Source organism: Mesocricetus auratus, unplaced genomic scaffold (genome assembly GCF_017639785.1).
Source record: "Mesocricetus auratus isolate SY011 unplaced genomic scaffold, BCM_Maur_2.0 Super-Scaffold_100007, whole genome shotgun sequence".
Taxonomy (NCBI): domain Eukaryota; kingdom Metazoa; phylum Chordata; class Mammalia; order Rodentia; family Cricetidae; genus Mesocricetus; species Mesocricetus auratus.
Window position 1 is genome coordinate 93,010,474 of NW_024429191.1, and position 26,996 is coordinate 93,037,469.

A 26,996-nucleotide genomic window follows, 5' to 3' on the forward strand; every position below is an offset into this window, starting at 1 on the left:
CACCCACCCTCCCAAGGAGGCTCTGGGGAAGAGTCCTGAGCTCCTGGCGAGGGTGGGAAGGCCAGGCTATGTAGCAGCCTGGGCCAAGGAAGCTGCCCTAGACCTGTGGCGCTCTCACCCCCACGGCTTTCTGGATAGGCACCAGATCTGGGTCAGGGTGGGGCGGGTTCAGGGCAGTGACTCAGGAGCAGCATTTCTTCTGCCCAGTAGTCAATTGCTCAGCCTGCTCCACCCCGCAGGTGACATTCCAGGGAAGGGATGGACTCCTTGGTGTCAGCCAGGGAGGGGAAGAATGGCCATGAAGCCCGTTCCCACCACCCATGGTCAGGAGGGTGCTCCTCCGCGAGCCCCTAGGGGTGGCGGCACGCCCTTGCTCCTCCCCTCCCCCCCCCCCGCTCTGTGGGGGACATTGGTCAGCAGAGGACTTCAAGGCTGGGTCTCCCGCCGCAGGCCTGGCAGGGTTTAGCTTTATTCTACATTCTTCCCCTAGGTCAGGAAATGAAGCTGGACTCCTCACGGGAGTCCTGGCATGCTCGTGCTCAGAAGGGGAGTTGCAGATGGGACACAGGCCTCGTTCTGCCACCGGCTGGCAGTGGGTGGCACCGTGCACCATGCCAGGCAGGTAGAGACCTCTGTAGGAAGGCTGGGAAGCAAGTGCACCCTGACAGACACTGACAGGAAACAGGCTTCTCAGCCCCACCTCCCAGCTGCCAGCAGCGCCTCCTCCCGGAAGACCTCACCCTCTTCACCACACACAGTCAGACAAGTCCAGTTACTTCATTTACTATTTCACAGTTGTAGCAAACAAATCAAGGTGCAAACTGGGTTTATTTCACATTAATATATTAACTGGATTTTTTGTGTCAAATAAATAGGGATTTCTCTTTAAATAACCATCTCCTCATTTTGTGTCCCGACCAGGAACAAGAGCAAATCTTAGTGCATCAAGGGGGCAGGAAGCTCACACAGGGGCAGATGGCAGATTTCAGGTCACATGGTTGGAGGTGCTCGTTCCCAGAAGGAACCGGGACAATGTGGCAGGGTGAGCGTGACTGAGGCCAGGGCCCCCCAAAGGGAATGTGGACTGACATCTGCTGGACAGTGGCTTTCCGGGGCCAGGCACATGCCAGGAGGAAGGAATGTGAGCACAGCCTGACAGGCCCATAGGGGAGACACAGGCTGGTCTGATGAGCCCACAGATGGAGTGCGACAGCCAGCAGGCTGACAGGGCTGGACTGTGGCGGAGGAGTGGCCAGAGAGTCCCTCTGTGGGGAGGAGCTTCTCCAGTGAGGAGCCCCAGATCACGGTGAGAGGGAAGCCAGACAGGGCAGTGCCAAGGGCTGAGCTAGTGTGGGAAGCAGGGAGGCGCCTCTCAGAGGCCGGGAGCCCTGCCCTTCCATCAGGGCTACTTCCTGGTAACTTTATAATCAGGCTTGGGGAAGAGCAGGCTCTCCCCGCCTCCCAGAGTCTCAGATGCAGCTCCATGGGAGGCCCGGGAGGGGAGGGGTCGTCCAGTGAGAGGCAGGGAGGTAGGCAAGGTCTACTGGGTCTTCTTGTCTTCTGGTGGGTAGTAGGGTGGCGGCGGAGGCTGGCTCTAGTTAGAGGAAGAAAACAGAAATCACGTGAGACATCAGAGTGAGCTGTGGTCTCTCTCCCAGGCTGTGTGACTGAGAGGGAGGGTGGGCAGGGTTACCCCACTTACCGTAGGCATGTAGACATTGTGTGGGTTGCCGGGGTTGTAATAGGCGCTGGCAGCTGCTTCTGCGGCCTTGGCCTCAGCTGTAAAAGGGAACACAGGGCTGGATGGCAATAAGTGACAATCCCCCTTGCCTGACTCAGGCCACCAAAACCTTCAGTGACTTTCCTAAGCACCTGCCATGGGCTGGCACTGTCCCTTTCCATGCCCTGGCATAAGTCTATGGGGCAGTCCTGGTGACCACCTGTGGACGAGAACACTGAGGTACACAGGGTGACCTTCTGGAGTCTAGACGTTCGCATTCTGGGGCACTGGGGACACAGAACCCAGGCCCAGCCCATGCCAGGTAAGGGTTCAAAGAACCACAACCCAGCCCTTGGACAGAGCTCTTCACCGATGGACCACCACTCTGCTGGTCAATTGGGTGTTCTGTAAGCCAGAAACCCTTCAGTAGTCTCCAGCCATCTGGTGGGGGTTCTCTGTAAGACCTTCCGGAGGAGAAAGCCAGCGGCCTAAGGACCTCACCTGCAGGAGTGGGGGGGGCACTCGGGCCGCTGACTGGAGGCTCCATGGGCCCAGGATAGGGTGGTGGTGGGGGCTGCACATATCCCATGGCCCCATCCATCATGGGAGGTCCTGGATAGAACTCTGCTTGGGGAGAGAGTGACAGAGACAGTGAGCAGGCCCTTGAGGCTCCCTCCCAAGGCTACTCCTGGGGTGACCTCCAAATTCTTCAGTGTCGCTTGGGTCTCAGGCAGGTGAAAGGGCACATCACCCCCTCTGCAACCTGAAGGTGTGGTTGGTGGGTGGGCAAAGGACACTCACCAGGTGGGGGCGGTGGATAGGGGTAGCCAGGAGGGCAGGGGTACATTCCATTGGCGACTGGCGGGGGAAAGACATAGGCCCCGCTGGGCATGTAAGGGTACCCATAGGCTCCATTAGGGGCTTCACCTCTGGAGGCTATAAGTACAAGCGGAGAGAGAGATGAGTGTTGCCTGCCTCAGGGACGGTGAGTCCCAGGACGGTGCCCACAGATGTGCTCTACAGCAATTCCACTGCCCGCCCCGCTGCCTGGGTCTGCCTGGGTCACCGTGCGGTGACAGGAGGGTAGGAAAAGGGGCCAGAAGGCAACAGGGCAGGAGTGGAGAGGGAGTGGATGGGAAGGTAACGTGGGGTGGGGCAGGGGTAAAGAATGAGAGGGAATGAGTATTGTGCTGGTCATTTACAATGGCGGCTGGACGGTGGTTTAACAGTTGGGTTTTGTGTGTGTTTTTCAGTCCAAACATTTCTGTTAGAATGTGCAGAGGAAGAAAACCCACGGACAGTAATCACAGATTTTGTTCCCCACTCCCAGCCCTGTCAGCTGGGCCCAGAGCATGACCTCCTGGTGCTCACAAACAAGAAGTGTTAGAATAGATGTTTTAAGAGCTGGGATACCTTGTGACGCCACCTGGAGCATCCGCTGGCCAAACTCAATGGCGCCCCCTGCTGTGAAGGTCAACTTGTAGGAAGCAGCGCCTTCCCAGCCACCTGAGAAGGGAGGGGCAAGGACAGTGAAGGAACGAACGGTGAGGGGAAAACAGGTTCAGAGGTTCAGCTCTGAAAGACGGCTCTTAGTCCTCTTCTGGCTGTTGCCCAACCCTGAGGAGGCTGTCGGGAAGGGGCGGGGCTTCTGCCGGTACCCACGAAACACCTGGTGCGGCACACTGGCCTGGCTCCTGCCTGTGGGTTTCATCCTCTCCACAGGGCCTCCCCACCCCCAGCCAAGTGCACAGCCAGCACCAAGGCTACACGGTTGACTGTAGCCAGCAGCAGGGAGGGAGGCCTCTCCACCACCAGTAAAGCACTGTCCTGGTAACTGATGTGGAGATCAGGGCAGGACTCTCCTGGTAAGTGGCCTCAAGACAGAACAGGGTCCCTCCAGCCTGGCTGGGTGAAGGGGGAGTGAGGCCGACACAGGGCTCTCTGGAGTCTGGGAGTCAGTCACAAAGCAAGGCCCTGCCAGCCTCTGGGAAGGCTCCTCCCAGGAACGGGACACAGTTCCTCCCCAAATCTAGACTGCACCTTCCCAGGTGGAAAATGAGCTCCTTTAGTTTTAATCTGATGGGCTCACTCTTGATACAAGGTGGGTCTGACACAGCGTTTCCCACTCTTGGCAACCAAAACCCACACATGCCGCTCCGCCGTTAGCCCAGGCGGCTGAAGGTGATTCAGGCCTGGGAAAGGGAGGCAATCAGACACCTAGAAGGCTGCACTGCACTCACACCCGAGTCCCCTTGTCACCTACCTCCCGCTTCAGCCTTGACTGTTCCCTTAATGAAGTTCGCACCAAACACCGGCTGCTTGATCTCACAGTCCTTCATCAGATAGAACGGCATCATGAAGGACTGCATGGCGTCCTTCCCCTTAGACAGGAAGATGACCTATGGCGAGAGGCAACCACGCCATCAGAGCCAGAACCTAGCCAGCTCAGCCACTGCCTCCCACCATGTTCTGAGTGCTGGTCTGCTGTTCCCGCGTCAGAGCAGACAGCACAGCCCAGGTCTGACGGCCGCACGGCTCCTCCCAGGTGCTATAAAGTCAAAGGCTTTGGTGCAGCCCAGAGACCCCAGACTCAGGTGTGCACAACTGAACCTGTGGGCTGCAGAGAGAGAGAGACTTCAGAGACAGAGAGGGTGGCCAATGTGGTATGCGCACAGGGGAGCCTGCTTTGCTAGTGCAGGGCAGGGCAGACTCCTGGGGTGGGAGGGAGAGCCCAAGCTCATACAAAACACAGCTCACAGGGTCCAGGAGAAGGGATCCCTGTGACTTCCTGCAGGTCACACTCTGCCTGACAGTCACAGAACTCTCCTGGCCCACATCTCGAAAACCCCTTGATTTCTTTTTTTTTCCTTAATTACATTTATTTATGTTATAGTTGTGGGTTACGTGTACATGTGGATGGAAGTCAGTGAGCTCTCCCCTTCCATCAATGTGGGTCAAACCCCTGGGTCTCCAAACCACCAGACACTCAATCTAACGGGAGATCTGCTATCGTGTGAGTCTCCAGAGGTGCCATCGTCAAAACCTGCAGATATGCACTCCCTTTGGCAGTCCTGACACCTCACAGGTGGGAGACCACGGGCAGAGCCCTCTCCTAAGTACCCGGCGTGTTCACACCTCACAGGTGGGAGACCACGGGCAGAGCCCTCTCCTAAGTACCCGGCGTGTTCACACCTCACAGGTGGGAGACCACGGGCAGAGCCCTCTCCTAAGTACCCGGCGTGTTCACACCTCACAGGTGGGAGACCACGGGCAGAGCCCTCTCCTAAGTACCCGGCGTGTTCACACCTCACAGGTGGGAGACCACGGGCAGAGCCCTCTCCTAAGTACCCGGCGTGTTCACACCTCACAGGTGGGAGACCACGGGCAGAGCCCTCTCCTAAGTACCCAGCGTGTTCACACCTCACAGGTGGGAGACCACGGGCAGAGCCCTCTCCTAAGTACCCGGCGTGTTCACACCTCACAGGTGGGAGACCACGGGCAGAGCCCTCTCCTAAGTACCCAGCGTGTTCACACCTCACAGGTGGGAGACCATGGGCAGAGCCCTTTGCTAACTATTAATTTGTATTACTCAGAGCCCACATGGCTCACTCTGGAGCGTCTGATTCTGCAGCCTGACACCTCTCACTCTGCAGGGCTCTGCTGGGCCTTCTGCCCATCGTGGAGGCTGTGGCCCTGCTACTGTGTGCTGTTTACCACACTCATCACTCTGACTGTGCATGAGCCTTGAGGGCTCCTCCAGGCAAGTCACCACAGCAGCTGTATCACTTCAGAGAGATTTCTGTGGAGCCTCTGACTGCTGCACAACTCACACGGTACGGGGTGAGGTAGACAGTGCCTTTCTTGGTCCCTTTGAAGGCCTCCGGCACATTCTTCATGTCATTGAACGTAAGCTCCACATGATCATAGGACATCAGGATGCTGTGATGAGAAAAACACAAAGCGCCACAATGACATGTTGTCAGTCATCCTAGACCCAGGACTAAGTCACTCATAACACTGTTGCAACAGGGTTATGAGGAAACCATCAGTACAGCCAGGTAGAGAGGGACAAGCTGGGCTTACAGTCCCCAAGTGACCAGGGGAAGAGAACTGTCTTTATCTCTGACCGGACTAGATCACCTGGGCTTTCTTCTCAGTCTGCTCTTAAGCCCTGTGACTGGCGTTCTAGTTTGGGCTTTCTGAGGCAAGTTTCATATAGCTCAGGCTGGTCTTGAGCTCGCTATGTTCCTCCTGCTTGCACCTCCCAAGTGCTGGGATTACAGACTGCTACCACCAGGCCAGCTTCATGAGGTGTCAGGGATGGAACATGGGGCTTTGTGCACGCCAGGAAAGCATTCTTCTGCCTGCAGCCACAGCTCTTTTACTGCTGCATAAAAACAAAACAAAACTAAACTAGACCTGATATAGCTGGACAGTGAGGGATGCTCGCCTTTAACCCCAGCACTCAGGAGGCAGAGGCAGGTGGATCTCTGTGAAGATAGTCAGGTCTATAGAGTAAGTTCCAGGACAGCCTGAGCTACCCTGTCTCAAAAATACCAGAACAACAAACAAAACCCTAATATATAACATGAGTCTAATGGGACTTGGGGATGCAGCACAGTAGTATTTGCATAGCATGGTCACAGCTCTGGATTCTTCCCCAGCAACACACACGTAGCCAATAAATAAGTAAATAAAGTATACAGTCAAAGACATGACTCCATACTTGCATTAGATCCTCTGAAGCTGGAGATACAGTTGGTTGTGAGCTGCCTGACATGGATGCTGGGAACTAAATGGGTCCTCTGGGATAGTAATTTTTTTGTAGCTGTTGTTTTTTTTGTGTGTGTGTGTGTGTGTGTGTGTGTGTGTGTGGAGGGGTTTCGAGACATGGCTGGCATGGAACTCACTCTGTAGACCAGGCTGGCCTTGAATGCACAGAGATCCACCTGTCTCTGCCTCCCGAGTGCTGGGATTAAAGGTGTGAGCCTCCAACACCTGGCTGAGAACATACAACTGCTGAACCATCTCCCCAGCCCCTTAATCCAAGCTTCTTTAGTTGGAGCTGCAGGAAATGTCTTTGCTTAAAGCCCGCGCGTGCGCGTGCGCGAGCGTGTGTGTGTGTGTGTGTGTGTGTGTGTGTGAGTGTGTGTGTGTGTGTGTGTGTGTGTGTGTGTGTGTACATATGTACTCAGTTCTCTGGGAAAAGTTCACAGCTTTATCTCTAGCAGTGGTTTGTGAATTAAAGAGTAACGTTCCCCAGTTTAAACATCAAAGTTTAAGCCCTGCCCTTAAGTCTCAATGATCACTGATGTGCATTTCAGAGGGGAGGCTGGAGAGTTCTTTCCAGGACACTATTTGGTAGCAGGAGCCAGGTGCTGAGCCGGAGGGAGGGGGTGGGGGTGCAGGCGGCAAATGCCTTCTACAAAAGACCCAGGGCAAGCCAAGGAAGACCCTCTCAAACAATGAAACTAAATAGCTCGATTGTGGTGGTGCATCCGAGTTCCCTGCACTCAAAAAGCCAGAAGCAGGATTGCCTCAGGTTCAAGGCCAACCTGGAATGAAACCATAGCCCAAAAACCAGAGAGAAGGTATCACACACAGTGTGATACTTCTTTACTTCAAAGAAAGTAAAAATATAAATTATTAAAAAAAAAAGATGTGATAGTCAAATATCTCAGTTGTGGAGGGAAGGCCACCTCAGAGACACAGATGTGATGCCACAGAATGGCATCAAAGTACCTGAGCCAGCCAAGGCCCTGGACGAAGCACACGGAAAATAAGGTTTCTCAGATTACTCGATGTCAGGGTCCAAGCTCATTCGGGTTCCTTCATCTGCCTCCTCCTCTCATCCCAAACACCCTTTCCCGGTGCAAAGGTAAAAGAGGACGAAGAACTAACACGATGAAAGAGACCAGCGGGGCAGTGGTGACACACGCCTTTAATCCCAGCACGGGGGGGGGGTAGAGGCAGATGGATCTCTGTGAGTTCGAGGCCAGCCTGGTCTACAGAGGGAGTTCCAGGACAGGCTCCAAAGCTACACAGAGAAACCCTGTCTGGAAAAAGTAAGAATTAAAAAAAAAAAAAAAAGTGATCACCAGATAGATACATGCTGGGCTGGCCAGAACCTGCCAAGAACTATGGAGACAACACCAGCATGTCCAGTCTGTGTCACCCCGCACCTTCTCTTCTGACTCATCAAACGTTCTCAAGTGACAGGTCCCAGGGTGGCTTTGACCTCGACCACACCTCCCTTGGCCTTCAAGAAGAAATTCAAGCATGCACAGCTCAAATCGAGAGAGTCTGATTTCCAATGTCCAAGGAAGAAAGGGAAAGAGAAACCACAGATTGGGCCCAAAAGGTGGAGAGAAAGAGTAGGTGATGCCGGGAAGAGTAGAGAAAAGAGAATCTTGACCTCTACTCTGGCGAGCGACTTAAGCCACCAGGAATCCAAGAGACCCAGGCAAGCGATGCAAGCGACACGCCTTTCCAATGGCCCGCGGGGGGGGGGGGGGCAAGCACTGGGGAAGAGCGGTTGACAGCCACTGAGTTCCACCTCTAGGGCCTCAGCCTTCCTCCTGGGACCTGAGAAGTTCGGGAATACACGAGGAGACTGGACAGGAGCAGTTTAAAGCCTGCTGGTCCTGCGTTCAAGACACTTTTACCTTCGACTCCCATCTTGTCACACGCAGCACTAAGCCAAGTGACTGACCCGATTTACCCTCTTCTGGGCCTCGCTTGCCCTGCCCCGTCAGAAGCGTCCAAGACAGTTTCTGCCGCACGAGATTATCGGGAGGGAGACCAGACGCCCGGAACCGCGAAGCAAACGCCCACCCAACGCAGAGCAATTATTCTCAGGGCTCTATCTGGGAAGGGGGCTCAGGAAACCACCCCCGCTGGCCTCGCTCACCGCCCCGCACCCCACCCGGCCGGCGCCCCGGGTCCTCCCCCGCCGCGACCCACCCACTCCCTCCAGCCCCGCCTCCGGCCGTTACCACCCCTTCCCCCAGCGCTCCATCCACTTCCTTCTCTACCGCGTCCCGCCGCCCACCACCCCGTGGCCGACACCCGCCCTCCCGTCTCCCCCGGAGCCTCCAGGATCCCTCCGCCGTGTTTTCACCTCTCGGTGTTGTTGACGATCACTCCGCCACCCTCCGAGTGGTTCTTGTTGAGCGCCATGGTCTCTCCCACTGGGGTCCCGAGACTCGCGATGCTCTGCGCCTGCGCCGGCCTTTGGCCCGTCTCCAGTGGCGTCGTTCGTATTACCGCCAGCCAATCATAAGCTCCTGCGCGTAGGCGGACCAACCACCTGATCTCCGATGTCACGTGGCGAGAGTTTACTCCCGCTTCCCCCGGCCCCCCCCCCAAGTTGCACCTGCATCACAAACAAGCCGCGGACTACGATTCCCAGCAGGCAATGGTCCCGCAAACCGCGACCTCTCCTTGCGTTGAGTGATGATTGCATTCTGGAACTTGTAGTCTTTTTTTTTAAACTAGAGGCCAGGCTTGCGACGCTAGTTACGAAACCTTAAAACAGCTGTACGCGTCTCGGAAACCAGCCTCCTCACATTAAGCAAACTCAGTGGGAGAAATGTAACGTAAACGTGATGGCCCTGGTGTGCGCGACGTTTAAAAGTCACTCCGCGAGCCGCCTTCGTCTTCCCAACTGACCTGAGTGGTTCGCCCGTTTACACTTGGGTGTGCGAGACGCAGTCCCGTCTAGGGTGGGCTGGAAGAGTCCGAGCAAAATACGCTTTAAGCAGCTCAAACCCTGACCCCTCGAGTCGGACTGTGTGAACTGGGGAGAGTGGTCCGCTGCCCCCCGCCGTCTTCCCCCGCCGGCCACGCGATGGCGCTGCTGCCCTCTAGTCTAGCTCGCAGCCCTGCGCTGGAAGAGTTATTCCACAGCGGGGTTTAAACAAGGCAGAGTGAGGCCAGCGGCCGGCTGGGACTTTCAAAACACCGCTGCCCGGTTTCAGCTTGCGACCCGGCACTGGGTGCCTCCCCACTGAACTCCCTCTGAGATGGCTCCTTCGCAAGGATTGCGGGAGGCCCGCACTACCCTTACCCTTGGGAGAGCAGGGTTTGCTTCGAGGCAGACAGCATAGTTAGTGGCTCACACCCCAGCATTTGGGAGGCGGAGGCAGGAAGTTGCGCCAAACTGGGGAGGTCAGCTTCGGTTGCTTAATGATTTCCAGTCCAGCGTCGGCTAGAGTAAGACGTTCTTCTTAAACAACAACAAAGTGGTGGTGGTAGGGTGTGTGTGTGTGTGTGTGTGTGTGTGTGTGTGTGTGTGTGTGTGTGTGTGTGTGTCTGTGTCTGTGTCTGTGTGTCTGTGAGTATGAATAGAGATGGCTCAGCAGCTAAGAATGAAGGGACCTGAGACTGGTTTCCAGCGCTGAGGTCAGGCGGCTGACGTTCTCTTGACTCATATATACATGCACATACCAACATAGATGCCCACACACACACATCCTTAAGAAAAAACGATGAAAATACGTACTTTTATTTTCTTTTCATTTTGTGTATGTAGCCGTCTGTCAGCACGCATGGATGTGAACCCCAGTGTGTGCGGGAGCCGCAGGAGGACGGAAGAGGGTATCGGATCTCTTGGAGCTCAGTTCCAGACGGTTGTAACTGTTGCATGGGTGCCAGCAACCAACTCCGTGTCTTTTGCAATGACAAGTGCTCTTGGCTGCCGAGCCGTCTTTCTGGTCTCATAAAGTAAATCTTCTTTCTAAAAAATACAATCCAATTCTATATGGTAATATACAGAATGGTGAAGAAATACACATTTATTTGCATAAAAATGAGATACTGATAGAAAGTCTCAGGCAGGAATTGCAGCACTATTCCTTTGAGACACAGTTTTGAGAATTTGGGGGGTGACTCAGGGCAAGGGAGTCTTTTGTAATCTTTAGTTTTTTACTAGGTACACTATGATAAAAGTCAAAATGGCTACAGATTTTTATTTATCTATCTATTTATTTATTTATTTATTGGTTTTTCCAGACAGGGTTTCTCTGTGTAGCTTTGGAGCTGGTCCTGGAACTCGCTCCATATACCAGGCTGGCCTCGAACTCACAGAGATCCACCTGCCTCTGCCTCCCGAGTGCTGGGATTAAAGGCTGCACCACCACCGCCCGGCGACTCCAGGCTTTCTTGTGCATTATGCAAAGCACTCTACCAGACTGGACTGAGTCCCCAGCCCCAGGGTTTTGGTTTTGGTGCAATGAAGTAACCAGGAATCAGAGGTGAGAGGACTGCTGAAAATGTGAGCCCTGCTCTTTGTTCATAAGAGGACTGCTGAAAATGTGAGCCCCTGCTCTTTGTTCACAAGAGGACTGCTGAAAATGTGAGCCCCTGCTCTTTGTTCACAAGAGGACTGCTGAAAATGTGAGCCCCTGCTCTTTGTTCACAAGAGGACTGCTGAAAATGTGAGCCCTGCTCTTTGTTCACAAGAGGACGGCTGAAAATGTGAGCCCCTGCTCTTTGTTTACTTGTTGAATTCCCAGCCATCCAGGTCTACATACAGTAACCCTGTCTCAAACCAACCAGCAAACAAAAAAACCCAAGCCAGGTGTAGTGCCTTTAATCCCAGCACTCAGGAGGTAGAGGCAGAGTCAGGAGGTTCTCTGTGAATTTGAAACCAACTTGGCCTACAAAGCGAGTTCCAGGACAGCCAGGACTGTTACACAGAGAAATTCTATCCCAGAAAACAAAACAACAGCAACGAAACCAAAACAAAGTAAAATAAAATTAATAGCTGGTCCCAGCACTCTGGAGGCAAAAGAAGGCAGATCTCTGTGAGTTCAAAGTCAGCCTGGTCTACAGAGGTCTAGGACAGCCAGAACCACATAGAGAAACTATTGTTTCAAACACAAACACAAAACAAAAACAAAAGAATAAAGGGCTAGGGAGATGACTAAATGTTTGCTGCTCTGGGGGGGGGGGGACACACGGGACGGGACAGAGTTCAGTTCCCAAGCAAGTCAGGTGACTCATGATGGCCTATAGTCCACTCCAGTGAATCTGATACCCTCTTCTGGCCGCCGCCACCACAGGTACCTGCACTGAAATTCGTGCTCTCACAAGCACACACACATGCACACACATGATAACAGTAAATAAAAAGAGAAAAATCTGGACCTAAAAGTTGTTCCTGAGACTTGTGGGCAGACTGTCAGGAGGAAGGTCTCTGGGGAGATATCATCTCAAGAACTGAGTCACTGAAAGGTTTCTAGACTCAAGTCATATCTTGCTTTTATGGTTGTTGTTGTTGTTTTGTTTTTTGAGACAGGGTTTTTCTGTGGCTTTGGAGGCTGTCCTGGAACTAGCTCTTGTAGACCAGGCTGGTCTCACACTCACAGAGATCAGCCTGCCTGTGCCTCCCGAGTGCTGGGACTAAAGGCATACGCCACCACCGCCTGGCTTCAAGTCATATCTTGCAATGTTTGACATTCACTGAAGTTACCAGTTTTGTCTCTTGTCATGGACTGGACAGAAAAGTTATAAACAGCCTTGTTTGGGCTAGTTTCCAGCCAAATGACTCAATGCTTCCTTGACTGGATTGTTGGATTGGTCCAGCAAGACCAGTGTTTCCTGGTTTACACTTGTGTTCCTCAGAGATAGGAATATCTATAGGTAGACATGTCTTTGCTTTATTCCAACATCCTCTTAAATTTTTTTTTCTGAGACAGGGTTTCTCTGTATTGTTTTGGAGGCTGTCCTGGAACTCGCTCTGTAGACCAGGCTGGCCTCGAACTCACAGAGATCCGCCTGCCTCTGCCTCCCGAGTGCTGGGATTAAAGGTGTGTGCCACCATATCTGGCTCCCTGTTTATAATTTGTTGCTTTACATTTTAAAATATTAACTAGGTTTGTGACTGCAGTTCTGGCATTCAGGAGGCTGAGGCAGGAAGATCATGAATTTCAAGCAGTCTGGACAACATAGTAAGCATCCATCTTTAAATATTAATGGTAAACTTCAAAAGGAAGAGGAAAACCTACACAGCTACGCAAGAGTAACTATAAAAGGAAAAGGACTCCTGTCCAGCCCCTTCTCATCCCCAGCCCTACATGGAGTCAGACGCAGAGCCTGGCTTTGTGGGTCTCAGGCTCATGCAGTTTTGGAGGTCCTATTGAAGAAATACAATATACTACTCAGAATAGAGCCCTTCACAAAGCCAGGCTGGGACCTCCTGACGGGAAATGTTATGGAGAGGAAGTCATGGTGTTAGAGATAGCAGGCTTAATCGGCTAAAACGTCCAACATTGCGAGTTTTAGAAAAACAGATGGCCATGTGACACATTAAACAAAACCAAACAAACCGGAGAGGGATTAAGGGGGGAGGGGGAGGGGGACAGAGGGGGAGAAGGAGGGGGGCGGGTCTTGTAAACTGGGCTTTCAGCCCATCACAGCAGTCTCAGCATCTGATAGGAGAGTTGGCAGAACCAGGGATTCCAGAACATCTTGAGCAGTATGAGACCTTGTCCCCACTAACAAACAGCTAACCATAGAACGTGGCCTGCTGTGTTGCCCAGGCTTGCTGCCAACTCCTGGGTTTAAATGGTCCTCTTGCCTGCTGGAGTAGCCATGACTGTCAAGTGCAGGCCGCTGTGCCCAGCCTCACAAGCAAACAGGGAGCCTGGGAAGAGCAGTCAATCAGCATGATGAGGTTTGTAGTGGGTATGGCTCTGCGCATGACCTCGGAAAGATGGAAATTACTCAGAGAGTCTGGACTATGTATATGATTGTGTTTTCTTTATGATTTTTTTGTTTGTTTGTTTGTTTTTCCCAAGACAGGGCTTCTCTGTGTAGCTATGGCAAGACAAAATATAGCTAGGGCAGGGAAACCCAAATAGATATACAGGAGAGGGTCGGGGTTGAGAGGAATGTAAGCCAGTCACCCAAGGAGAGAGATACCAGGAGCAGCCTAAGGAGAAAGATGCCAGACCAGAGGTAACACCAAGGCCACGTGGTGATACACCGATTAGTAGAGATGGGTTAATTTGTAAGAGAGAGATAGACAGTAATAAGCCTGAGCCATCAGCCAAGCAGTTATATTTAACATTAGCCTGTCAGTGATTATTTCATAAGTGGCTGCTGGACAGGTGGGAGAGAAACTGGTCCAGCCAGACCAGGTGAGACAGAGAACAACTCCCATTTGCATGGTAATAGACGCCAAGCTCACGGAGCACTCTAGAAGGACCTATCCATCACATTGACTTTTTGATTTTTATTAACTTGTGTGGGTGAGTGAGTACCATATTGTATAGGTAGAAGGCAGGGGACAAATTTTGGAAGCCAGTTTTCTCCTTTCATCATGTTGGTCCCAGGTGTAGGGAAAAGGGACCAGTTAAAGAAACACCCTGAGCAGAGCCAAAGAAACACACGTTGACCCTGCAACCAGAACTAAAGAAATGCACCCTGACCCTGAAACCAGTGCCAAAGGAACACACTTTGTCCTTGGAATCACAGTCAGTGAAAGAAATGCACCCTGACCCTAAAATTAAAGCCAAAAGTCTAAGAAGAACCAGAGAATGAAACACACTTTGGCCCTGAAACCGGAGCCAAATCTGACCCTAATCCTATGCAGAAAACTAACCAATCCCTGAGCAGAGCTCTAGCCAATCTGAGCTCAGCACTGAAATCTGACCAATCCCCACCCTGGAAACCCTATATAAACCCTGTGTCTGTTCAGCTTGTGTCTGTTCTTCCCTTCCAATAAACCCCTTGGATGAGCTTTGGGTGAAGATCTTCTTTTGCAGCAGAGACTGAGCAGAGCGAGCAGGGCTGTAACACTTGCCTGGGAAACCTTCCCTTGGCAGAGCTGAGTTGAGAGCTGAACTGTAGAAACTTCTCCCAAGAAACCTCTTGCCTAGCAAAATTGCTACACTGGGCGAACATCCTCAGCTGGAAGACCCTGTCCTGCGGGAGCTGAGCTGATACACTGGGGAGGCCTTTCTCTGAGCCTGAAATGCTTACACCAGGCTGGTTGGCCAATGCCTTTACCTGCTGACCTACTTTCCCTTTTGTGTGTCTGTGTTTTGACTTTTGTTCTTTGAGACAGGGTTTCTCTGTGTATCCCTGGCTGTCCTGGAACTCTCTCTGTAGACCAGGCTGGCCTCTAACTCAGAGATCCGCCTGTCCCTGACTCCCAGGTGCTGGGATTAAAGGTGTGCACCACCACCGTCCTGCTGCTGCTTTCCTTTTTAAATAGTCTCTGTAGCCCAGGCTAGCCTGGTCCTCAATATTTAGCCTATCCTAGCCTCGAACTCAAGTCCTCCTCCCTCAGCCTCCTGATTGCTGAGAGTACAGGGAGACACCACCACCAGAAGTTTGCTGTTTTTCTTTGTTTTAAAGAATTATTATTTTAATGTGTATGTGTGTGGGCCTCCATGAATTTATGTGTGCAGAACCCATGGAGGCCAGAGGAGGGCTTTGGGTCACCTGGAGCTGGAGTGACAGGCAATGTTGTGACTGGTTGATGTGGTGTTGGGACCAAACCCAGACCCCCTACAAGAGCAGTCAGTGCTCTTGAGCCCTGAGCCATCTCTCCAGCTCCTGGGAAAGACGTTTTATAGGATCTGAGAATTGTCAGAGAGCCACGGTTAGGCCAGAGGTCACTGGGCTTCTGACCAAATACAGCTGGTCGATGGGTAGAAAACTGATTTCCTAGAACAATTGTAATTCCGTTTCAGTTTATCTAAAACTATTTCAACATTTTATCATGAATGTTATTTTTTCCCAGAAGGAGACTATGAATTGCAACAGCTAAAAAGCAAAACAATAAAAACACTGTTCTACGAGTTCTAGGACAGGCTCCAAAGCAATACAGAGAAACCCTGTCTTGAAAAAAACAAAAAAACAAACAAACAAAAACCACTGCTCTAAGCCAAGTTTGGTGATCTATTTTTTCTCTTTTCCCCCTTTGGACATTGTTTGTTCCTTTTGAAGTAAACTAAAGGAGAAAGGGAAGATTGTAGAGGATAAAATTGAGGAATTGGGTCCTTGGTCCATGTGACTCTTTGACATTTAGGGTCCAAGAGTAAGCACGCTCAGGCAACGTGACTTAGCTCATCCTTAACTTTCTGGTGGCAGGCAGGAGGACCAAGACGTACAGGTCAGTTTGGGTTACTGAGCATGGAAAAAAAATCACAATATGTCTTCCCCCCACACACACTAAGAACATAGATCGTGAGGCTGGCGAGACAGTCTGGTGGTTAAGAGCACTTCCTGCTCTTCTAGGAGCCTTGTGTTGGAGTCCCAGCACACACATCTGTAACTCCAGTTCCAGGAGATCGGATGCCCTCTTCTGGCTTCTGTGGGTACTGCATAGATGTGGTGAACAAATATTCAAACACATACATAAAATAAAGTGGAAAAGGGAAGAAGACAGGGTCACAGCCCTGTGACCCCAGCTACTTGAGAAGTTTGGGAAGCAGAAGGATTGTAAACTCGGGGCTACGAGCTTAGGTAACTTAACAAGACCCTGCCTTAAAATAAAGATTATCAAGCCGGGAGTTGGTGGCGCACGCCTTTAATCCCAGCACTCGGGAGGCAGAGGCAGGCAGATCTCTGTGAGTTCGAGGCCGGCCTGATCTACAAAGTGAGTTCCAGGACAGCCTCCAAAGCTACAGAGAAACCCTGTCTCGAAAAAACCAAAAAAAAAATTATCAAGAGGGGTCATAGTATAGCTTAGTGTTAAAGAGTGCTTGCCTACTATATATAAGGCCCTGAGTTCAAATCCCTAATAACACCAAAGAAAATAATAACAAAATTATGCCTTTTTCTAGTTCTTAGGGCAGTCTCATGGATTCTCCAAACTTTTTTTTTTTTGTAGACAGGGTCTCATGTAGCCCAAGTGGGCCTGGAAATCCCTTTGTAGCCAAAAGTGACCTCAAATCTGGGTTTCTCTTGTGCCCACTTCCTGAGTGCTACGGTTACAGGCATGTGTCACCATACCCACTACCCACTTTTGATTTGGCTTGTTTTTGACACAGGCTCTCGATATGTAGCTTAGGCTGACCTCAGACTCGAACCCTCGAACCGTCCTCTGTCTCCTCGGTGCTGGACCACAGGCATGCTCCTTCAGCTCGGGGCTTTTCTCGCAGTCTGTTTTCAGGGCTGGTTGAACCCAAGCTGCCACATACTCAGCAGGCACAAGGGCCCAGGCTTTTGTTGCGGAGCCAAGGCCTGTTGGTGAATGGCTTGGACTGAAGAGGATTGGGGGGCTGGTTTTTGGGGGCCACTAGTGCTTCAGGTCCCCGTCTTGCTCTCACACTAGCTATCTGAGCAGGGAGAATTTGTGTAAAGAATTAACTAGGAGCTGGGTGTGGTGACACGCACCTGTAATCCCAGGATTTGAGAGGGGGAAGGATTTTGAGATTGAGGCCAGCCTGGGCTGCTTAGGTATCAGAAATAGAAAAAGAAATAAGCAGAAAGCATTCTGGGGCGCAGAAAGACAGCAGGCACCACCCGAATGCCTGGAAGACCAAAGGGAATGTTGGGTTTCCCACAACATGGAACCTTGCAGGAGGAAGCAGAGGGGTCTATCAGCCATGACAGGTGCCTGAGCCCCGGGCCCCGGAGTGTCTGATGCTGCTCAGGGTGTAGCGTCTGCAAGGGCTGGAAAAAGCAAAGCCTGGATCCAACAGCTGCTGGGGAACTGCACCGGCGCCGGTGAAGGCGGGGGGGGCAGTGAGTGGGAGGGAAACAGCCACCCTGCCCCAGCCCCCCAGGTCTTTTCAACAACCCCTTTCAGCGGAGAGGGGAGAGAAGCAATGGGCAGTGGAGGCTCGGGGCTGTAATGGGGCTCGCAGAGACTCACCCGCAGCTGCAGGGGGCAGTTCAGCAGGTGCGTATTATGGGCTGCATTGTGTAAGGTCACCCGCAGCTGCCATCACCGCCGCCCCCCATCCCTGCCGCCCAAATACATGCTAGAGTCTTAACCCTTCATCTTTGACCTCGTTTGGAAATAGGACTGTGAAAGACATTCTGAAATGAGACCAGTAGGTGGCCCTAATTTATGTGGTCGTTGATTTCAGCTGTTAACTTGATGGGGCCTAGACTCACCTGAGGGGTTATAGAGGAGGCTCAGCAGTTAAGAACAGTGATTTTTCTTCCAGTGGACTAGGGTTTCCTTTCTTTTCTTTCTTTCTGTTTTTGGTTTTTCGGGGTTTTTTTTTTTTTTTTTTTTTTGGTTTTTTAAGACAGAGTTTCTCTGTATTGTTTTGGAGGCTGTCCTGGAACTTGCACTGTAGACCAGGCTGGCCTCGAACTCACAGAGATCCTCCTGCCTCTGCCTCCCGAGTGCTGGGATTAAAGGCGTGCGCCACCAATGCCCAGTTTAGGGTTTGTTTTCAGCATCTGGTGGCTCACAACTGTCAGTAACTCCAGTCCTGGGTCATCTGATGCCCTCTTCTGGCCTCTTTGGGCACTGCATACATGTAGTGTACAAACATACATACAAGCAAAATACCCATACATACACATAAAACAAAATAGCCATATAAAATTAGAATTGCCTGGAAGATGGCCCTCTACTCATGGCTTTAGGGATTTTTCTTATTTGGGTTAATGAGGTGTGAAGCCCCGTCCATTGTGGGTGGCATCATTCCCTGGACTGGGACCCTGAACTGTGTAAAACAAGAAATGGAACCAAGGACAAGCATTCAACACTCGTTGCCTTAAATTTTTTTTTTATTTTAAAAACTGTGTTTATTTAGTGTGTGCACCCGTACATGTGTGGAAGTCAGAGGATAGCTTCTGAGACTCGGGGTCCTCCTTCCAACACAAGTCTTGGGGATACAGTTGGGTCATCCGGCTTGGAGACTAGTGCCTTCATCTGCTGGGTGATTTTCTTATTTTTATTATTATATTTTCTTATAATATTTTTACATACCAATCCCAGTTCCCTCTCCCTCCCATCTTCCTAGTCCCCCCATCAGCCCCCCTACTCCCCTTCCACTCCTCAGGGAGGGTGAGGCCTCCCATGGGGGATCATCAAAGTCTGTCATATCATTTGGGGCAGGACCTGATCCTCCCCCCCCCCAGTGTATCTGGGTTGACAGAGTATCCCTCTATAGGAATGGGCTCCCAAAGCCCATTCATGCACTAGGGATAAATTCTGTGACACTCTCAAGGCCCCCATAGACTGTCCAGCTCCCCACAATTGACTCCCACATTCAGGGGGCCTGATTCTGCTGGACGATTTTATCTGCCTGCTTCTTTTTTTTTTAAAAAAAGTATTTGGATGTGTTTATTTTATATATATGACTGTTTTGCTTGCATGAATGTATATATGTGCACCACACACCTTCCCGGTGCCCTCTGAGGTCAGAAGAGGCCACTGGGTCTCCTGGAACTGGAGTAAGCATGTGGGTGCTGGGAATTGAACCCAAGTCATCTGGAAAAACAAATCTAAGCTGCTGAGGCAGTGCTCCAGCCCTCAGCTTACTCCTTGTTTGTGGATGCAATGTGACCGTTGCCTCGGGTTCCTGCTGCTGTAACTGCACCACCGCGATGGATTGTTAGCCAAAAACAAAGAAGCAAAACCCTTTCTCCCTTGTAGCACGATAAATAAAAGACCCAGAGACTGATATTGGGGTTCAAGCTTCCAGCTGAAGATCAGAGAAGCAAAGCAGACAAGCCAGTAGATCTTACCTCTACCCAGCTGACATGGCCGTCCTGTCTCCAGGAATCCTCAGAGGCAAAGGCTCTCACCAAGCCTCAGACTGCTGCCTCTTCTCAGTGTGGCTGGAGAAGAACCCCGAGACTGAATGCCTCTACCTTCTATTCCTCTCAGATCCTGGCATGAAATGTGTGCCTGGCTTCTGTGTCTAAGAGTGAGGCTGCTCTGCTATTTTGATCTCCAGTGGTTTTAGTAGATCATAAACAATGTATCACCACACTCCATTAAGGTGCTTTAGATACAGCAACAGGAAATCTAAGACACCTTCCAAGAAGGGAACCTTAAACACAGACCCTCACAAGAGAGAGCACCAGGCAAAGATCAAGGCAGGGGAGGGGGGGAGGGGGGAAGCTGGGGGGGGGGAGCAACCAACCAAGGGCTGTGGATTGCCAAACACGGTCAGCAAACCACCTACCAGACGCTAGGAGAATGACATGGTTATAGTCCCTCCTACACCCTTGAGAAGGAACAAGCCTCAACAGTCTTCCACCCCGTGAGGAATACGTTTGAATTAAGTCCCTGGACTTGGAGCACTTTGTAAGCACCGTCAAGGTATCCTGGCAGTCGGGAGCCGAGGAGTACCACAAAGTCACAGTAAGCATAGCAGCCACAGCCCTGCTCCAGAGAAAGTTTCCCCAGTTTCACAGTTCTGCTCCAGCAGGGGAGGGCTTCCCCAGGAAGCAGTTACAGTTACACTCAGGTCCCCTGAGTGTAGGAGTGTAGTGTTAACAACTCCTCTTGGCTTGGGGAAGGTTTCCCCAGGGAAAATGTTACAACCCTGCTCCCATCTGCTCTACTCTGCCCAGCTACAGGGAAAGATGCTACTTCTCTCCTCCATTCCATTGGACGAAGGAAGGTCTCACCCAAACCTCATTCAAAAGACTTATTTGGAGGGAACAATCCAGGAGGGCAGCCGCCTCTGCCAGTGTAGAAAAGGCAATGGCAAGTAACAGGCAAGGGCTTACACGGGGCTTAGAGTTTTTCCAGGGTGAAGATTTTCAGGGTGGGAATTGTTGGATTTCAATCCCTGAGCTTTGACAAGCTCAGAGATTGGCTGGATTTCATGCTTAAGGATTGGCTGGTTTCCTGCTCAGGGATTGGCTAGTTTTTTAATGAGTTGGTCAGGGGCAGAGTGTGTTTCTTTCCCTGGCCCTTTTTAACTTTCTGGTTCTGGGTTCAGGGCCAGGGTGTGTTCCTTTGGCTGGCCCTACCCTACACTCTGCTGCGGTGGCCTTACTAAAGTAGCACTATGGGCTTGGGAGCTGAGACACAACAATCTGGTATCATCCTGAACCCTGGCTTGTAGTCAGAGTTCCCTTTGGGCCCCCAGCTCACAAACAGTGATACAGAGACTTATTAATAATTATGAAAGTGTGGCCTTAGCTTAGGCTTTTCCCAGGAGCTCTCATAACTTAGATTAACCGGCGTCTATTAATCTACATCCACCACGTGGGTTTTTACCTCGCTTTCATTCTGCATGTCTGACTCCCTCTGGGTCTTGTTGGCATCTCTCTGGCATAATTCTCACGCCCGGATTCCTCTTCCTCTCTCTCCCCAGAAATCCACGTATCCTCCCTGCCTATTGGCCATTCAGCTCGTTATTACCCCAATCACCGCAGCGCTGTCTTCACACAGTGTACAAATATCCCACCACGCACAGGAGTGTGGGAGTGGCCACGGTGCAGAGCACCATGAAAGAAACCGAATTCCCGGTAAGGCTTCCGCCTCCCGGCCCTCTGGCCGAGCTGAGGTGGAGTGGCAGTGTGGACCTGAGCTATTTCAGGGGGAGGCCTTTTTTGGCCACATGTATTTGAGGAACACCAGGTCCCTGCCGCTTCGTCAGAAGGCAGGGCCAGCACATGTTGCAGACTCTTCCAGGTTGCTATGGAGAGGAGCCCCACCCTTGGGCTCCCAGCCTGGACCTCTGTCCAGTTCCAAATCCCCAGGCACGGCTTCGGGGTTTGCTCTGATGGAGGAGTGTTTATGCAAACCTCTGCTGTCCACTTTTAGTCCTGTGCCTCCCAAGCCCCAGAAATCCAGAGAGGCAAGTTACTTCCAAAGATGGCTCCAACACCAGTACTGAGGAGTCAGGGCAAAGGGACGAGGATTGCCACAAATTCAAGGACAGCCTGGGATAGTGAGACTCGTGTGTGTGTGTGTGTGTGTGTGTGTGTGTGTGTGTGTCACAGGAAATGACCAAAGTAGAACTTTTAAACTTATTTTTATCCATTTATTTGTGTGAATATATAATATGCATGTGTTCCTGTGTGTCTGTGCGCAGGAGTGTACTGGTATACATGTGTATTCATGTGTCCAGGCCAGAAGTTGATATCAGGTGTTTTTCTGAAACAGGGTTTCTCCCTGAGCCTGGAGCTCACTGATTTAGCTGGGCAGATGAACCACACTGGGATTTCCGGCACTCCCTGGTGCTGGTTTTTCACATGGGCGCTAGGATCCAGCCTCAGATTCTAATGTTAGCATGGGAAGAACTTCTCTGTCCAGCCTCTGAACTGGGACCTTTTAGTTCCACAATTTCTGGTATTGAGATAAACATGTCATCTTGTCCTCTGCTAAGCATACACTCTGTCACCGAGCTATGTCCCTATTTCAACTTTCTGATTCCAGAACTCAGAGTTCTTCACTACTGGGGAAAGGGAAGGAAGTTAAGGGGGAAGGAAGGAAGGAAGGAAGGAAGGAAGGAAGGAAGGAAGGAAGGAAGGGAGGGAGGGAGGGAGGGAGGGAGGGAGGGAGAGAAGGAGGGAGGGAAGGAGGGAGGGAGGAGAGAGAGAGGGAAGGGGACAAAATTGAAGGGAAGAAAAAAAGGTGTGGATCTAGTCACTTTGTGTGACATTTTGGATGAGAAGCTCCCATTGTGGGGAGCGGATAAAGACCTGAGCAGCTGTATATTGCTGACTTAGACACAGCCATGTCAGGGACTCTGGTCCCTCAGATCCATGGAAACTGACAAACCAAAGCCTTCTCTGGGTAGGCGCATGGCTCTGGCCTTCCTCTCACAGATGCTTGCCATCACCCCCAGCCTCCTCCTGGGACGGCCACAGCCTAGGACCACACCCACGGAAGCCTCCTACAGTGAGCGGCTGGGCCTCAGCTGTGTCCCACAAGCCCACTGCCTCCATTCAGATGCACAGAACAAACCCTCGGAGTTCCTGGCAGGCCCTGTCTGGTGGTGTGTCTCTGTGAGAGTGCAGGGCCCACCTGATGTCAGCTTTTCAGTGGGTGAGTCTGTGTGCCTGTCCTTCCTTCATTCCCTCATTGCCCCAGAACCAAGCCCCAAAGGACTCAGCCTTCCAAAATGTTTGCACACTTGGTTAGAGGCAGGCGCTGCCTTGTGGGCAGCTTGGGCGGTGTGGCCCTGTCCCTGTCGGAAGTATGTCACCAAAGGTGGCCTTTAGAAGTTCAATGACTCGCTGGGCATTGGTGGCGCACGCCTTTAATCCCAGCACTCGGGAGGCAGAGGCAGGCTGATCTCTGTGAGTTCGAGACCAGCCTGGACTACCAAGGGAGTTCCAGGACAGCCTCTAAAGCCACAGAGAAACCCTGTCTCGAAAAAAAAAAACCCAAAAAAAAAAAAAAAAAAAAAAGAAACGAGGGGGAATAGTTCTGGGAAGTTTGAATCATTACAGTATCAATTTAAAAAGTTACTTAAAGAACATGGGACTACAGTTAAGTCTAAAACCCTAGAAGGCTTTCTAAAATCGATGGAACGAGCCAGTCCATGGTTCATTACTGGGGGAAGCTTAAATATCCCAGATTGGGAGGAGGTTCGCCATGATCTTCATCGACTTTTACGAAAAGGGGGATCTGAGTCCTTGCCCCCTACTATATTCTCCTTATGGAGATTAGTGAGGGGAGCACTTTTGACCGATAAGGTTCGTCATCGCCAGGTAGTTCAGGCCACAAAAGAGGCTTTTTTAGAGTTATAAAAGACTGAGACTCAAGCCTCCTTGAGTTCAGGGGCAGAGAGTGATGATGAATCATCTGAAGGGACCCTGACTGAAACTAGAGGCTCCATTGTTAGTGAGGATGAAGGGGAGTCTCTTAGCAACAACAAAAAAATGGGTAGAGATCTCCGGGTGGGACCCAAAAAGAAGGACTCCGGTCAGAATCGGTTATATCCTTCTCTGTCAGACCTAGAAAATGGGAGTAGCTCAGACTCAGACTCGTCAGAGTCTGAGAAGGAACAGTTCTTGCTGAGATCGTGGCCCTTAAAAATGAACTAAAAAAGACTCAAATTAAGGAAAGACAGGACAGGGAGAGAAACCCTTCCCCATACTCTGAAAAAAGGGACTCCTCCTATGAGATAACCCAGTCCTTCTTGGACCTGGAGGGACGACCCAGAGGAGGGGTCCAATGCTGCCCAGTGGTGGCCCCAGTAATAGAAGCCCCAGACCCGAACAGTTCTGGACAGGTCATTCGGTGTCATAACCTTTTAAATTTTAAAGACATAAAACAACTTAAAGAGGCAACTTTAAATTATGGAGCGCAGGCTCCCTTTACACTTTCCTTAATGGAATCTTTTGCATCTCTTAACTTGACACCTAGTGATTGGCAGCAGCTTTGCTGAGTGACTCTATCTGGGGGAGATTATTTGATTTGGAGGGGTGAGTTTCAGGAAAAATGCAGCCAGACAGCCGAAAGGAATGCACAGGCCGGACAGCCCCAGAGAAATGTGGAGATGCTTACCGGAAGTGGTCAATATGCCACCATTCAACAACAAATGCAATATGACATCTCAGTCTATGCCCAAGTGGCAGCAGCGGCCCAAGGGGCTTGGAAAGCATTGCCTTCCAAGGAAGGAGGGGATCACCTGTCCAAAGTCCTTCAAGGACCCTCCGAACCTTTTCAAGACTTCGTAAACCGTCTCAGTCAGGTAGCAGAAAGAATATTTGGGGGCATTGGGCCTGCAATGCCAGTCATCAAGCAGATGGCATTTGAAAATGCAAATAAATATTGTAAGGAGGCTCTTCGCCCCTACCGCAACAAAAGTCTAAATGACTACATCCGGATCTGTAGGGACATTGATGGGAACTTCATCCAGGGCCAAGTGTTAGCTGCTGCTATTCGGCCCCAAGTGGGGAAAGAAAGACCTACTCTGGGAGGGAGAAAAACATGTTTCAGCTGCGGTAGGGAGGGACACTTCTGTAGAGACTGCCCTCAAAATAGTACTATCGGTCTCAAGAGACCTGGTTTATGCCCCCATTGCTGAAGGGGATATCATTGGGCCAATGACTGCCACTCTAAAACTGACCGGGAGGGAAATTTCCTTCCTGCTAATAATAATCAGGGACACAGATTACCTCTCAGTGCCCTGATTGTGCCCCTTATCATAATTCTCCCAATGAGGGGGTAAATCCCCGGGGCCTCAGGGCCAACCATCTCTGGCAAATGGATGTCACTCACCTGCCACAGGCAGGGAAATTAAAATACATGCATGTCTCAGTGGATACATATTCTAAACTGATTTTTGCCTCTCTCCACTCAGGAGAGAAGATTAAAGATGTTATTTCTCATTGCCTGCAGGCCTTTGCCTACATGGGCGTTCCCGATGCCCTAAAAACGGACAATGGCCCTGCCTATGCCAGCAATCACTTTGCTGCCTTTTGCAGGGAACATCACATTGTCCATTCTTTTGGTATTCCTCACAATCCCACGGGACAGGCTATTGTGGAGCGCACCCAGGCCACTCTCAAACAATATTTTAAGAAAATAAAAAAGGGGAGTATGTTACCTCCCCCAATATTCAGTTATCCACCATACTTTACATTTAAAATTTTTTGACCATAGACAGTAATAATTTGTCTGCTATGGAGAGACATTGGAACAAACCCTCCCAGTCCTTGGGATGGGTCAGATGGAAGGATTTGATTACAGGAAAATGGCAGCCACCCACTCCCCTACTAGCTAGGGTCCGAGGGGCTGTTTGTGTTTTCCCTCCAGGAAGTGAGAAGCCCATTTGGGTCCCCGAATGGTGCATCAGGCATGTCGACCCCAATACTACTCCGGATACTAGTAATGCTCACCATGATAAAGATGGTCCAACCATTGCTGAACACTCAGGTAAGGAAAATATGGGCCCTGGTGAGGATCCCCCCATGTTGATGCCAGTTAGTCATTCCAGCTCCCTGTTCATCAATTTTTATAGCACCAATAATACATTGGGAGCGGCTGCTGCCAACGAGAGATTAAAAAGTCAGAAACTAAACATTCTGAGTTTCCCCTTCCTAAAGGGGAATCTCCGTTTTATTAAAAATATTTAATGTCAGCCGGGCGTTGGTGGCGCACGCCTTTAAGCACTCGGGAGGCAAAGGCAGGTGGATCTCTGTGAGTTCGAGGCCAGCCTGGTCTACAGAGTGAGTTTCAGGACAGCCTCCAAAACAATACAGAGAAACCCTGTCTCGAAAAACCAAAAAAAAAAAAACAAAAACAAAAAAAAACTAACCACCTCTTCTGACCCACCCAAGTCAGTCTCTGTTGTCAGAGCAGAATCAGCCAGGGGTAAGAGAGGGAGCAGAAGCTTTTCTGGAGGGAAGCCTTTCTTGGGAAGTCTTGAGCCTTTTTGGGGCCTGCTTAAAGTTTTCTTTACATCGTTAACTGGTCTCTGTGTCATCAAATCTGACACCCTCTGCACATTCTCGGATACAGGCTACGCAGTGGGCGTGGCACTCTGCCTAGCGTCTCTGGTGCACTAGGAAGGACACAGCCTTTGTATTCTAAGCCTACAGTCTCTTGAACACACACACACCCTTATATTTCTCTTCATTTTGTGTGCATGGGTGATTTGCCTGCATGTGTGTCTGATGTCTGTGTAGCGCATGTGTGCAGTGCCTGAGGAGGCCAGCAGAGGGCGACAGATCCCTGGAACTGGAGTTGTTCTGAGCTGTGACCCACAATGTAGGTCTTGGGGACTGAATCCGTGGTCCTCGGGAAGGACAGCAAGTGCTCTTTTTTTTTTTTTTTTTTTTTTTTTTGGTTTTTACGAGACAGGGTTTCTCTGTATTGTTTTGGAGCCTGTCGGTCCAGCCTGACCTCGAACTCACAGAGATCCGCCTGCCTCTGCCTCCCGAGTGCTGGAATTAAAGGCGTGCGCCACCACCGCCCGGCAGCAAGTGCTCTTAATTGCTGAACCATCTCTCTAGTCCTCTTTTGCGGTTTTTTGTCGTTTGTTTGTTTGCTTGCTTGCTAGTGCCAGGGGTGGAATAAGCTATAAATATTGAGACTCTGAGCCACATCCTGGGACTCTGTCCTGCAGGTCTCAGGCATCCACCAAATGATGGGATTTGTACAGAGAGGGAACTTCCGGCCTTTCCTCCCAGACTCCCCTGATTGCTGCCGCTGAATAGGAGGACTATGCCTGCTGGCTGTAGCGCTGGATGGGACAGTGACTCTGCAACTAAAAGTTGCTTTCCTTCCTGGGCCCCCAAACCAAGTCCAACCCTGCAGCGCTGTCTGCAAACCTCAGCCGCACCCAACTCAGCCGGTGGTTCCCGCCAGGCGCTACAGCTTAGCCACAGGCTCTGCGCAGACTCCCAGGCTTCGCGTGGGAGGAGGGGCCGCAGGCAG

At 51.1% G+C, this 26,996-nt stretch overlaps 1 protein-coding gene and 2 long non-coding RNA genes across 7 annotated transcripts; 1 reads left to right on the forward strand and 2 right to left on the reverse strand.

The window, feature by feature from the left end:
* Nucleotides 1-809: 809 nt before the first annotated feature.
* Nucleotides 810-8,998, reverse strand: Wbp2 (WW domain binding protein 2). 5 transcript variants are annotated; one of them, XM_005069908.4, is made up of 8 exons: nucleotides 8,841-8,998; nucleotides 5,551-5,659; nucleotides 3,984-4,119; nucleotides 3,134-3,226; nucleotides 2,522-2,656; nucleotides 2,222-2,344; nucleotides 1,703-1,779; nucleotides 810-1,594 (listed from the first exon to the last, which is right to left on the reverse strand). In XM_005069908.4, the coding sequence occupies exons 1-8, from the start codon at nucleotides 8,897-8,899 to the stop codon at nucleotides 1,541-1,543; spliced, it is 786 nt and encodes a 261-aa protein (XP_005069965.1). In that variant the 5' UTR covers nucleotides 8,900-8,998; the 3' UTR covers nucleotides 810-1,540. The 5 variants fall into 5 exon arrangements, with proteins under 5 accessions (XP_005069965.1, XP_012968922.1, XP_012968923.1 ...); XM_013113468.3 differs by having other exon boundaries at nucleotides 2,222-2,347; XM_013113469.3 differs by lacking the exon at nucleotides 8,841-8,998 and adding an exon at nucleotides 8,386-8,613 and having other exon boundaries at nucleotides 2,222-2,347.
* A 69-nt stretch (nucleotides 8,999-9,067) lies between these two features.
* Nucleotides 9,068-10,492, forward strand: LOC121141565. The gene is made up of 2 exons (XR_005878523.1): nucleotides 9,068-9,934; nucleotides 10,254-10,492. It is a non-coding gene; the product is annotated as an uncharacterized LOC121141565 (long non-coding RNA).
* On the reverse strand, nucleotides 10,197-19,730 carry LOC121141566. The gene is made up of 2 exons (XR_005878524.1): nucleotides 19,388-19,730; nucleotides 10,197-10,457 (listed from the first exon to the last, which is right to left on the reverse strand). It is a non-coding gene; the product is annotated as an uncharacterized LOC121141566 (long non-coding RNA).
* Between the last annotated feature and the right edge of the window lie 7,266 nt (nucleotides 19,731-26,996).